Below are 14,131 nucleotides of genomic sequence, written 5' to 3'. Positions count from 1 at the left end.
TCTCTCTACATTTTTATAAACAGTCACAGGGCAGCTACATCGTGTGTCAAATACAGAATAAACCTCCCTGTACTCTGTTTCACCAGGTGCTTCTCAAAAAAGAACAATTTCAGATTAGATACAGAGAACATAGAAGAGAGTGTGGGGAGTCTGGTTTGAAATGTTCCCACAACCAATGGCCTCATTTTCAAGGACTCTTCATATTTATTGCATATTTTCTTTTGCAGTTGAACACTTCAGTTGGGCAGTTTTTCAGTGATTCTATTGTGATTATTATTCTGTATATTTATTGGGTAAGCCCACAATAAAATGAATTCCAGGTGCGACCAAATGGTTAGCCAAAACACTTCAAGCTGTTCAGACCACTCCCCTCTTTCCCCTTATCCAATGGCCACTCTTGTTAACTCTTTTCTCCCCATTCTTTGTCCTCTCCATCTGTCCATCACATACACATTCCTCCTTCCGGTTCCCCTCCCCACCTCCTTCCCTTTTATTTCCTGGTGCATTGTACTCTCCTATCAGATTCCATCCTTTTCAGCTCTTTATCACTTCCACCTACTATCTCCAAGCTTCTTGCATCATCCCCATCCTAACATAGATGATCCATCTATCACCTGCCAGCGCTGGCTCCACTCTTTCTCCTGCCATTTCCCCCCCCCAACCTTTTTTATCCTGGCTATCACCCCTTCCCTCTTTTTCCCCACTCTGGATGAAAGGTATTGACCTGAAATGTGAACACCTCCTCTGATATTTTGTTTCTTATTCCAGGTTTCCAAGATCTGGAGTGTCTTCCATTTCAAGGATGTTTTAAGAGTCCCTCAAAGGTTTGCAATAACCTCAGTGACTCAAGAGAATCCTTGAGATATATTGTCCAAGATGGAGAAGGAGCACACAGCCCAGTTTGGAGGATTGCACTGCTTCCCAAACTACTACCATGTGCCTCCACCTTACCTGGGACAGAAACTTGAGTGTTTCTCATTGATCTTCTAGTCATCTCAAAACTAGAGTGAAAATAAGTTGTTCTTAATCTCAAAAGGAATGCCCAAGAAGAATACGTTCTCCTTTGAGCAGAATGAGGTTCCCCCCCCCCCCCCGTATAGTCCTACTGAACACCCTTGGGGTAGGTACAGAGTAAAGCTCACACCACACCGTCAAAATGATGCATCTCAAATTTAGATTTCTTTTACTCACTTGAGTGATAATGCTCTATTTTCCAAATAGGCGATATTATTTTTGCCAATGTATTTTTGAGGTCACTTTTAAACACAACTGAATTAACATGGTAATATCTTTAGAGGTGGTAGTTTCATGGACCCACCACATCTTATTGGGATGGGATGCATTCATGCCTTCTGCATAATGTCCAATGCATAGTTTCATCCAGAACTGCTAGCCTGGTTAGCTTTCCCTTTCTGATATTCATCTAGTCAATAAAGCAATGGAAGCATATAATGAAGATGGACTATTTTGGGCCCCTTATCTAAGAAAGAATGTGCTGGCATTGGAGAGGGTCCAAAGGAGGTATGCAAGAATGAACAGTTTAATGTATGAGGAACGTTTGATGGCTCAGGGTCTGAATTTACTGGAATTTAGAGAATAAGAGGAGATCTAATTGAAAACCATCAAATATTGAAAGGCCTAGATAGAGATGTGAAGATGCTGTTTCTTATAGTGGGAACAGAGGGTACAGCCTCAGATTACAAGGACAGAAATGAAGAGGAATTTCTTTAGCCAGAGGGTGGTGAATATGTGGAAGTCATTGGATATATTTAAAGCAGAGTTTGATAGGTTTCTAATTAGAAAGGCCATCAAAAGTTACAGGAAGAGGGCAGGAGAATGGGGTTCACAAACATGAGAAAATCTGCAGATGCTGGAAATCCAAAGCAACACACACAAAATGCTGGAGGAACTCAGAAGGCCAGGCAGCATCTATGGAAAAAAGTAAACAGATGACGTTTTGGGCCAAGAGGTCTTGAAGAAGACTATTTACACTTTTCCATAGATACTGCCTGCTCTGCTGAGTTCCTCTAGCATTTCAAAATCAGAATCAGGTTTATTATCACTGGCATGTGACTTGAAATTTGTTAACTTAGCAGCAGCAGTTCAATGCAATACATAATCCAGCAGAGAGAGAGAGAGAAAATAATAATAAAACATAATAATAATCAAGTAAATCAATTACATATACTGTATTGAATAGATTATTTAAAATGTGCAAAAACAGAAATACTGTATATTAAAAAAAAAGTGAGGTAGTGTCCAAAGCTTCAAAGTCCATTCAGGAATCTGATGGCAGAGGGGAAGAAGCTGTTCCTGAGTCGCTGAGTGTGTGTCCTCAGGCTTCTGTATCTCCTACCTGATGATAACAGTGAGAAAAGGGCATGCCCTAGGTGCTGGAGGTCTTTAATAATGGACACTGCCTTTCTGAGACACTGCTCCCTAAAGATGTCCTGGGTACTTTGTAGGCTAGTGCCCAAGATGGAGCTGATTAAATTTACAACCCTCTGCAGCTTATTTTGGTACTGTGCAGTAGCGCCTCCATAACAGACAGTGATGCAGCCTGTCAGAATGCTCTCCATGGTACAACTATAGAAGTTTTTGAGTGTATTTGTTGACATGGCAAATCCCTTCAAACTCCTAATAAAGTATAGCCACTATCTTGCCTTCTTTATGACTATATCAATGTGTTGGGACCAGGTTAGATCTTCAGAGATCTTGACTCCCAGGAACTTGAAGCTGCTCACTCTCTCCACTTCTGATCCCTCTATGAGGATTGGTATGTGTTCCTTCATCTTACCCTTCCTGAAGTCCACAATCAGCTCTTTTGTTTTACGGACGTTGAGTGCCAGGTTGTTGCTGCGGCACCAGTCCATTAGTTGGCATATCTCACTCCTGTACGCCCTCTCATCACCACCTGAGATTCTACCAACACTGGTTGTATCGTTAGCAAATTTGTAGATGGTCTTTGAGTTATGCCTAGCCACACAGTCAATTGTATACAGAGAGTAGAGTAGTGGGCTAAGCACAAACCCCTGAGATGCACCAGTGTTGATTGTCAGCGAAGAGGATATGTTATCACCAATCCGCACAGACTGTGGTCTTCCGGTTAGGAAGTCCAGGATCCAATTACAGAGGGAGGTACAGAGGCCCAAGTTCTGCAACTTCTCAGTCAGGATTGTGGGAATGATGGTATTAATTGCTGATCTATAGTTGATGAACAGCATCCTGATGTAGGTGTTTGTGTTGTCTAGGTGGTCTAAAGCCATGTGAAGAGCCATGGAGATTGCGTCTGCCATTGACCTATTGTGACGATAGGCAAACTACAGTGGGTCCAGGTCCTTGCTGAGGCAGGAGTTCAGTCTAGTCATAACCAAACTCTCAAAGCATTTCATCATTTTGTGTGTGTTGTTTAGTAGAATGGGTTTGAGAGGGATATCAGACTTGATGGGCCAAATGTCCTAATTCTACTCCCACGTTTTTTGGTCTATATTAAATATTAATTTAGCATTGTCACATGTACCAAAATACAGTTGAAAAACTTTGCTTTGCACACCATCAATACAGATAATTTCATCTCATAAGTACATTTAGGTAGTACGAGGCAGAATTTAGATTTAAAAGAGAATGATTATAATAGAAGTAATGAGAAAAGCTTGCAATGAGTTGCTCTGGTTTCACACAATTCACAAATTTCACTTAACTTGCCCTTTTGGAATTACTGAATAGTTTAACATAATTTGAGAAAACAAAATTAAATATCTGAAATAAAGAAAGTCAATGCCAGTCATAACCAGTAGCCTAGTGAGCTGTTCAGCTTTTACCTGCTACAACTGTTGAAATAATCTGGCACCTGTCAAACCATATAGGGACTCAAAAAAAAAATCATAACAGCAATTTCAGTGCTCTATCAGGAGTACTGGTGATGGGGAGGATATGACAGGGTATAGAGCTGTCACTAAGCTTTCATTAAAAACTGGAGGTGGATACTAAAAATGTTCACATCATCTTGAATAGTGAAAGAATACCCAGCGGAACAAACGGTATAGATTTTCCCTTCCAAATCTTGCCTGCTACTGAAGGTTGAATTTTGAAACACACAATGACAAGACTAAAGGCTTGTCACTATTGATAGGCTCAGCTTGAGATAATTAAAGATGATCCTGAAATATAAAAATGAATTTTCCCACCATGAAGAATGATTCATCAGCTGGAAGATATCAATACAATTTAAGGAGTAAAGGAAATTTACAAAGATATTGCCAGGATTTGAGAACATGAGTTAATGGGAAAAGTTGAATAGGTTAAGACGTTATTCCCTGGAGCACAGGAGAATGAGGGATTATTTGATAGAGGTGTATAAAATTATAAGGGGTATAGATTGGGTAAGTGCAAGCAGGCTTTTTCCATTGAGGTTGGGTGCGACTAGAAGTCACAGATGAAAAATGAAATATTTAAAAGGGACCCAAGGGGGAACTTTGTCACTCAGAGGGTGTTTTGAGTGCGGGACAAGTGGAAGTAGTGGATGCAGATTCAACTGCAACAATTAAGAGAAATTTGGATATGTACATGGATGGGAGGGGTACGGAGCTCCATGGTCTGGGTGTGGGTCAATGGGACTAGATGGCTCAAGCTGCCCATTTCTGTGTTGTGGCTCCAAGATCCAATGAATCTGGGGCGAAAAACTTATCTCCAGTCAAAAGGGCCAAACATATGAAAGATCTTCCCCAGGTTATGACAGGGTTCCATTTATGTGCACTGTTTGTAACCTAAATAGCTCTCAAGTCAGAAATGCAACCTTGAATTGAATACTCCACATGGCAAGGGATGGCTGGAGCTGTCCAGCAGCTATCAAATCCATGTCACCGGTCTCCAAATGCTCAACTGTATGTATAATCTGTACACAAGTGGGGTGTTTGTATGATAGGTATTACATGGGCGCTATGGTAGTGTACCAGTTAGCGTGACGCTATTACAGCTTGAGGTGTTGGAGTTTGGAGTTCAATTCTATAAGGAATTTTCTCTTGTGCGTTTCCTTCATGTTTTCCTACAGTCCAAAGACATATGGGTTAGGGTTAGTTAATTGTGTAATGGTCAATAGGTTAATTGGTCATTCTAAGTTGTCATGTGATTAGGCTAGTGTTAAATAAGTGAGTCAACACAAAATACACTGCAGATGTTGTGGTCAAATCAACACGTACGAACAAGCTGGAGGAACTCAGCAGGTTGGGCAGCATCACTGGAAACGAGCAGTCAACGTTTCGGGCCAAGACCCTTTGTCAGTCCTGACGAAGGGTCTCGGCCCAAAACATTGACCGCTCGTTTCCACGGATGCTGCCCGACCTGCTGAGTTCCTCCAGCTTGTTCGTACGTGTTGAAACAGGTGAGACGCTGGGCAACGTGGCTCATTGGATTAGAAGAGCCTCTTCTGTGCTACATGTCTACATAAAATAAAACTGACTCCAGGTTATATCGTTTGTGAAATTCAGCTTCACTGATGTGTTGAACAACATGCAACCACTAACCTACTTCAATTATTATTGCCCATAACTTGTGCAAATAAAGTATAATTTATGTTAATTTAAGTTGATGTAATTTATATTTGTCAATTGTAATGTTCTGTGCTGCTGCATAAAACTGATTTTCATGACACTTACACCTTGTGTATGCATGCCCATAAAAGGAAACTTAAACATGGAAATATCCAAGCCTCTTAATTTTTAGATTACACCAGTATTATTCTATACTTGTCAAATACACGATGCATCTCACATTATTGCAAAGATTTAAATACCTTACCTGTTGCTTATTCTTTGGGCTACAGGAACAGGTTACTCAATCCTTCAAGTACATTCAGGAAATCATTGAAAGCAACCATAATCTGTGGTCCAACTATATCTATTCACTTATTTCCCCATATTGTTTAATGCCTTTGTGTAACAAAAATATATTAATTTTAGGTTTAAAATTAATGAAGGTGTTTGCACCTATTGCTCTTGGAGGAAGAGAGCTCCAAATGGCTGTAATGTCCCTCCAAAGCCCTGGCTTCAGTGGTCAAATTGCCTATGAATCTTTTTCCCAGGGTGGAAATGGCTAATACCAGAGGGCATAATGTTAAGGTGATTGAAGGAAAGGAGAAAAGTATGGGGGGGATGGGTAATGTCAAAGGTAGCTATTATAAAAAATACACAAAGAATGGTGGGTGTGTGGAATGTATGGTAGAGGCAGATACTTCAGGGACTTTTAAGAGACCCATACATATGCATATGGATGATAGAAAAATGAAGGGTTATGTGGGAGGGATGGGTTGGATTGATCTTGAAGTAGATTAAAAGGTCAGCACAACATCACGGGCCAAAGGATTTATACTGTTCTAAGTTCTAGGAGTCAGAGGTTACGCATAAGGCAGAAATATTTTCAAATGCCTTAAATACTTAAACATAGAAATATACAGCCATTACAGACCTTTTTGGCCCACAATGTTGTGCTGACCATGTAACCTACTCTAGAAACTGCTTAGAATTTCCCTACCGCATAGTCCTCTATTTTTCTAAAAGATCCTATTGCATTTGCCTCTACCACTGTGCTGGTAGTGCATTCCATGCACCCACTACTCTCTATGTGGAAAAATATACCCCTGACATCCCCTTGTACCTACTTCCAAGCACCGTAAAACTATGATCCCTTGTGTTAGCAATTTCAGCCCTGGGAAAAAGCCTCTGACTATCCACTATCAATGCCTATCATCTTATACACCTCTACCAGGTCACCCCTCATCCTCTGTCGCTCCAAGGAGAAAAGGTTTTCACTCAACCTATTTGCATAAAGGCATGCTCTCCAATCCAGGCAACATCCATGTAAATCTCTTCTGCACTCTCTCTATAGTAGCCACATCCTTCCTGTAGTGAGCTGACCAGAATTGAACACCGTACTCCAAGTGGAGTCTAACTAAGGTCTTATATAGCTGTAACATTACCCGTCAGCTCTTGAACTCAATCCCACGGTTGATGAAGGCCAACACACCATACACCTTCTTAACAACACTGCCAACCTGTGCAGCAGCTTTGAGTGTCTTATGGACTCAGACCCCAAGATCTCGCTGTTCTCCACACTGCCAAGAGTCTTACCATTAATATTACATTCTGTCTTCAAATTTGACCTACCAAAATGAACCACTTCACACTTATCTGGGTTGAACTTCATCTGACACTTCTCAGCACAATTCTGCATCCTATTGATGTCGTGCTGTAACCTCTGACAACCCTCCAAGCTATCCACAACACTGCTAACTTTTGTGTCATCAGCAAACTTACTAACCCACCGTTCTAGTTCCTCATCCAGGTCATTTATAAAAATCACAAAGATTAGGGGTCCCAGAATAGATCCCTGCGGAATGCCACTGGTCACCGACCTCCATGCAGAATATAAACCATCTACAACCACCCTTTACCTTCTGTGGGCAAGCCAATTCTGGATCAACAAAGCAAAATTTCCTTGGATCCCATGCCTCAGTAATTTCTGAATGAGCCTTGCATGGGGAACGTTATCAGATGCTTTACTGAAATCCATATACACTACATTCAGAAGGGATAACTTCACTCATTCCAACACTGAACAGTTCCCACAACTTATGGACTTACTTTCAAAAACTCTTCATCCCAGGTCCTCAATATTTATTGCTTATTTATTTGTTATTATGCTTTTTTTTCTTGGTTTCTTTGTATTTACCTCAGGAAAATGAATCTCAGGGTTGTATATTATGACAAGGCACTCAGATCATAAATTTGCTTTGAACTTTGAGCCACTCCACTGCTGATAACAGATTCTAATAACATTCCTATAAAAGATGAAAAGCAGGAAGTTCCATTGTTCCCTTGCTTTCCTTTCAGACATTCTTTACCTAGTGGTTTAATATGCAATTTTCCAATCTCAGATGGTTGATTTCGAAACTGAGAACTATTCATGATGATTAAAAACACCAATGCAGCCCAAGTATCTGGTATAGAGGATCCAATGCACAGGATCGAAAGAGAATTGGAGACTAAGCCATCTCCATCATGGGCACAAGCCTCCTCACCATTGAGGACATCTGCAAAAGGCGAAGCCTCAAGAAGCATTAAGGACTTTCACCAACCAGGACATGCCATTTCTCATTACTATTATCAGGGAGAAGATACACAGGCCCAAAGACATACACTCAATTTTAAGGAACTGTTTGTTTCCTTCTATCATCAGGCTTCTGAACAGTCCATGAACTCATTATTCTTCTTTTGTACTATTAAACTTACTTTTTTTATTGTAACTTATAGTAACTTTTTATGTCTTGCACTGTACTATTGCCACAAAACAACACATTTCACGACATGTCAGTGCTAATAAACCTGATTCTGATCTGAGAAACCATATAAACTTGAGAGCAATAGTGAGATGCTGAAGATGTTCTATAGGTTAGTTGTGGAGAGCGCCCTCTTCTTTGTGTGGCGTGTTGGGGAGGAAGCATTAAGAAGAGGGACGCCTCACGTCTTAATAAGCTGGTAAGGAAGGCGGGCTCTGTCGTGGGCAAAGTACTGGAGAGTTTAACATCGGTAGCTGAGCGAAGGGCGCTGAGTAGGCTACGGTCAATTATGGATAACTCTGAACATCCTCTACATAGCACCATCCAGAGACAGAGAAGCAGTTTCAGCGACAGGTTACTATCGATGCAATGCTCCTCAGACAGGATGAAGAGGTCAATACTCCCCAATGCCATTAGGCTTTACAATTCTACCGCCAGGACTTAAGAACTTTTTAAAAGTTATTATTAATGCTTTTTGAGATAGTGATTTAGATGCATATCATATTCTTTACTGAGTTAAGTATTGTATGTAATTAGTTTTGCTACAACAAGTGTATGGGACATTGGAAAAAAGTTGAATTTCCCCATGGGGATGAATAAAGTATCTATCTATCTATCTATCATTCAAATTAAGCACATAGGGTGACCCTCATGTCTCCGGAAAGATCTTGTATCTTCTATGAAAAAGGTGAATACTTTTTTGGATAAAGAAGATTGCGGGACAATGGATTAGACTGAGAAGTATGTAAATTATTAGCTTTTCTGAGTGGTAATGAAATCAAGATGGTCCTTCTCTATCTTTGCATAAAGATTGCGTAATCTTAAACTGAAAAAATGAAAATTATAAATAGGCAAATCGGTAATACTAATAAATTATTTATAGAACCCTTTTCATACAAAGGATATAGTTCAAAGTATTTACAATTGGATAAAGTGCAAACTTGAAAATAAATGACAGTAAGATTTTAGTTAAAAGCAAAGTTAACTAATTAGATTTTGAATGGTGTCAACTGTACCTGCAACCCTTATAGTTTTATTAGCTATTGAAATCCACAGTTCAGGAATATAGTTCTAAAAAGCTACCAATTATATTTTATAGTTAAGATACAGGTGGAAGAAGACCCAAGAGCTCAAGCAGGATTATAAAATGGAAGCGATTCTGTGATGTAATCCAGTCCCCATTGAGAGTTTTAAAAACAAGAGAACTTTAAGATTGAATCTAAAATAGACAGGAAGCTAAGGTAGAGTAGCTATGACTCTAAGCTCAGACTAATAATTAATTTAAGATATCCATAAGTGAATGTTTTACAATTTGCAATTGTCCCTATGAGACTTCAAGGATAACATCAAAATCAACCTGAAGAAATTCAATACGACATCTAAAACCTGGGAAGACGTTGCACTCAATGAATACACCTGGAGGAAATCTGTTCAAGAGAAAGCTGTGCTACATGAGAGAGACCTCCACTGTGCTGCAGAGAACAAGTGGCAGCTACGAAAGGGAAGAGTGAACATCCCAACCACTAACCACAGCCATTACTCCCTCTTGCCCACACTGCACCAGAATATGAATAGCTTTATACCTCTATCAAATCTCCCCATATTCTCCTATGTTTCAGGGAATAAAATCCTAACCTTCTCAACCTTTCCCCATCACTCAGGTCCTCAACACTTCACAACATCCTGCAACCCTTCTACTAAATTATTTCTAAGGGACCTTCAAAACCTTCCTCTTATGTGAGTGATCCCTTGGGCAAGATTGTTGGTGCTTCCGGGAAGATAACTCAGTTCCTGCAAGGTTGCTGGGAGGGGAAAAGGGAAACTTTTCTCCCCTACTGCACACCACTTGGGCTGAAAAATTCGTATGTACCTGTATCATCTCATCAGGAGTGTACAACATGGTTCTGATGATCATGACTCGGTCCAGAAGATCAAGTGGGATTCCGTGGGGAGATACAACATCCTCTGTACCTCTGGAAAAAGAAAAAAACCATTAAATTCAATGAACAGGTTGTAACAAGACGAAAGTTACAGCTCATTTGGCAGTGTGCCTGAAATTCCACATCAGCTTCAGAAGAAAGCTTTTCTTTTTAAAAAAAAGTAATAAAACAGCTATTTAAATAAACCCCATTTCCCATTTAGATTATGAATTGCATTATAAATTGCATGTAAAAGTTGTTGAGTCCCAGTAATTCCATTTAGTTAATTGTATTGCATTAAATTTACATATAGATTAAAATTTCAAGCAGTTCAATCCATCTCAGTGCTGACACTGCTGAAGTTCAAAGAAATCTTTGTTTTTGCGGCAGATTTTTTTCTAAAACAAAGCACATCTATGCCGCTAGATGGAGCTATGTCAACATGAACACAGGAATCTCTCATCTGTTCCATCTATTCCCTTGGCCAAGAAAACATTCAAAAATTTAATTAGCACACACGATAGCATAATTGGCAAGATATCTCTGTCAGCCACGACACAACAGTATATCGTCTTGTAGTACCGAAATTAAATTGAAAACTGGAGGATTGCATGCATTCCAGCATGCAATCTGTGTAACCCTTGACTTATCAGGTGATAATGGTCTGCACAGATTGGAAAGTGGCCTGGTTAATTTCATGGGACCTGCCGAATTATTAGATCTCAGCTCAGATGGTTTTTGGAATATAAATAGCCTTGGCATTCCTATAGGCACCCTAAATCTATGCCCCCCACTCTTGAACTTTCCTACCCTGCGGAAAAGACTGCCCACCTTATAACATAATTTTAAACATAATAAAGTTTCTCCTTTGTTCTAAGGAGTAAGTATCTAGCCTGGCCAATCTCACACTATAACTCAGACCCTCTAATCTTGGCAACATCCTAGTTTACAGCTGAAAATAGATTGAACAATGATCTTAAGGGGCAGCACACACACAAGATGACAGAGGAACTCAGCAGTTCAAGCAGCATCTATGGAAAGGACAGACATTTAATCTTGGCGCTACAAGATAATGTACTGTTGTATTATGCCTGACAGAGAGATATCTTGCCAATAATGCTATCGTGTTTGTTAATATGGAGTTGTCCTAACGAATGGTCTTGGTCCAAAACGCCAGCTCTTTATTCCTTTCCATGTATGCTGCCTGACCTGCTGAGTTCCTCCAGCATTGTGTGTGGGTTACTCTGGATTTCTGACATCTGCAGTATTTCTTATGCTATTGATCTTAAGGGCAGAAGGTCAGGTGACAAGTTGAGAGGCTACAAGGACACAGCTTGCTGAAAGTTTTCAGAATGGGGATAAAAGTTAAAAGCATTAAAATGCTTTGGGAGTGGGAATTCTTCAGATTCATTTAGCTGGTTGCATTTTCATGCAACCAGCAATTTCATCCTTTACTATCTTGTGACTTTTGTACATTTACAATTATTCCCTTGAATGACATATTGCAAAGCTGCACGTGTGCAGTGAAAACTGGAGTCTTTAGAATGCAGCAGAGGGAAATGGAAAGAAAAGAAATTGAATGCCTGACATGATAAGAAGGCCTTACATGAACTGGGGTAAGGAAAAAGTAGTGGGGCAAGCTCTTTACGCTATAAATTCCCAAATGACAGCATTGTAAAAGCTCATTCAGCCTTGGTCAATGATGACATATACTCCTACAAGCAATTTTCAGACATTAGCAAGCCATGCCACAGAAGATAATGACCAGCACAGTCTGGGGGAAACACTACTCCGGGTGGGCGGGGGGGGGGGGGGGGTGGAGAGAAGAAAGAGGAAAGCAGCTGGTATGAATAAAACTATACCCTAGCAAGTGTCTGTACTTTGGTAGAGGAAAGAAATAAAATATGTCAAAATGAAAATTTAGTTAATCTAATTGTTATATCATTAATTACAGGCAAACAAGTTACGAAGTTTCATTAGGAATTTGAGGAGACTTGGTTTGTCACCTAAAACACTCGAAAACTTCTACAGATGTACCACAGAGAGCATTCCGACAAGCTGCATCACTGTGGAATGGTGGTGGTGGTGGGGAGCTACTACACAGGGCTGAAAGAAGCTACAGAAAGTTGTAAAATTTGTCATCTCCATCTTGAGTACTAGCCTCCATAGTATCCAAGACCCCTTCAAGGAGCGATGTCTCAGAAAAGCGGTATCCATCATTAAGGACCCATCACCCAGAACATGCCCTCTTCTCATTGTTACCATCAGGGAGGAGATACAGAAGCCTGATGGCAAACACACAGCAATTCAGGGACAGTTTTTTCTCCTCTGCCATCCTATTCCTAAATGGACATTGAACCCCATGAACATTACATTCATTATTTCTGTTTTTGCACCATTTTTAATTTAACTATCTAATATACATATATATATATATATATATATATATATATATATATATATATATATATATATACTTACTGTATTTTTTCTATATTATCATGCATTGTGTTGTACTGCTGACTCTAAGTTAACAAATTTCACAACACATGCTGGTGATTTTAAACCTGATTCTGAAATTCTGAACAGCATAGGAAGTAATTACACTTAGTGAAAGCTAAAGATGACAAGGTTTTTGTACAGGTAATCACAGTTGAAGTATTGTGAGTAGTTTTGAACCCCATATCCAAGAAAGGATGAGCTGGCATTGGAAACGGCCCAGAGGAGGATTACAAGAATAAGCCCCAGAATGAAAGGGTTAACGCAGAGTACTAGGAACATTTGATGACTCTGGGCCTGCACACTCTTGAGTTTAGGAAAATAAGAAAGGGATCTCATTGAAATCTACTGAATATGGAAAGTCCCAGATAGAGTGGATGTTTCCAATAGTGGGGGAAGCCTAGGACCAGAAGGCACCGTTTCAGAATACAAGGATGAAGAAAGAGGCAGAATTTCTTTAGCCTGAGGATGGTGAATCTGTGAAACTAATGGCTAAAGAGATTGTGGAGGTCACATCACTGCGTACATTTTCAGAACTGGCTTTCGCATAGAAGTTAGAGGTTAGTGGTTGAAGGGACTTATTCAAGCTGAAGGTCTATAACAAGTGGTGTTCCACAGGGATCTGTGCTGGGACCTCTGCTGTTTGTAATGTATATAAATGACCTGGATGAAAATGTGGGTTAGTAAATTTGCAGATGATACCAAGATTGGTGGAATTGTTGATAGTGTAGAAGACTGGCAATTTACATCAGCAGCAGTTGTGGGCTGAGAAATCATGGTTTAAACAGATAAATGTGAGGTGTTGTACTTTGGTAGAGTAAATGCAAGGAGACGGTACACTGTTAAGGGCAAGGTCCTTATCAGTGTTGCTGAACAGAAAGACCCTGGGATCCAAGTTCATAGCTCCTTGAAAGTAACTACACAGGTTGATAGGGTGGTTAAGGTGGCTGGTAGAATTTTTGCTTTTATTAGTCAAGCCCTTGAGTTCAAAAGTCAGAAGATTATACTGCAACTTTATAAGAGTCCGGTTTGGTCATATCTGGAGTATTGTGTACAATTCTGGTCCCTTCACTATAGGAAGAATGTTGAGGCTTTGAAGAGGATGTGGAAGAGGTTTACCAAGATGTTGTCTGGTTAAGAGGGCATATGCTATCACAAGAGGCTGGATAAAATTGGGTTGTTTTCTCTGGAGCATTAGAAGCTGAGGGGAGATCTGATTGAGGTTTACAAAATTATGAGAGGTATAGATAGAGTGAACATAGAGTATCTATTTCCCAGGGTTGAAATGTCTAATACCAGAGGGCATGTATTGAAGGTGAGAGGGGGTAGGTTCAAGGGAATGGTGATATAGTCAAATATATTAGAGGTTTTTAAAGAGACG

At 40.0% G+C, this 14,131-nt stretch overlaps 1 protein-coding gene across 1 annotated transcript in view; it reads right to left on the bottom strand.

The window, feature by feature from the left end:
• The window catches only part of ruvbl1 (RuvB-like AAA ATPase 1), a 79,017-nt gene that overhangs the window by 21,462 nt on the left and 43,424 nt on the right, over positions 1-14,131 (bottom strand). The window contains exon 9 of the mRNA XM_073072000.1: positions 10,203-10,305. Within this exon, the coding sequence (XP_072928101.1) occupies positions 10,203-10,305 (103 nt within the window). The remainder of the gene's footprint in view (positions 1-10,202; positions 10,306-14,131) is intronic.

The sequence above is a fragment of the Hemitrygon akajei genome, chromosome 19 (assembly GCF_048418815.1).
Source record: "Hemitrygon akajei chromosome 19, sHemAka1.3, whole genome shotgun sequence".
NCBI classification, from domain to species: domain Eukaryota; kingdom Metazoa; phylum Chordata; class Chondrichthyes; order Myliobatiformes; family Dasyatidae; genus Hemitrygon; species Hemitrygon akajei.
Note: the sequence above shows the minus strand (reverse complement) of the source record. Positions and strands in the feature narration are given on the sequence as shown.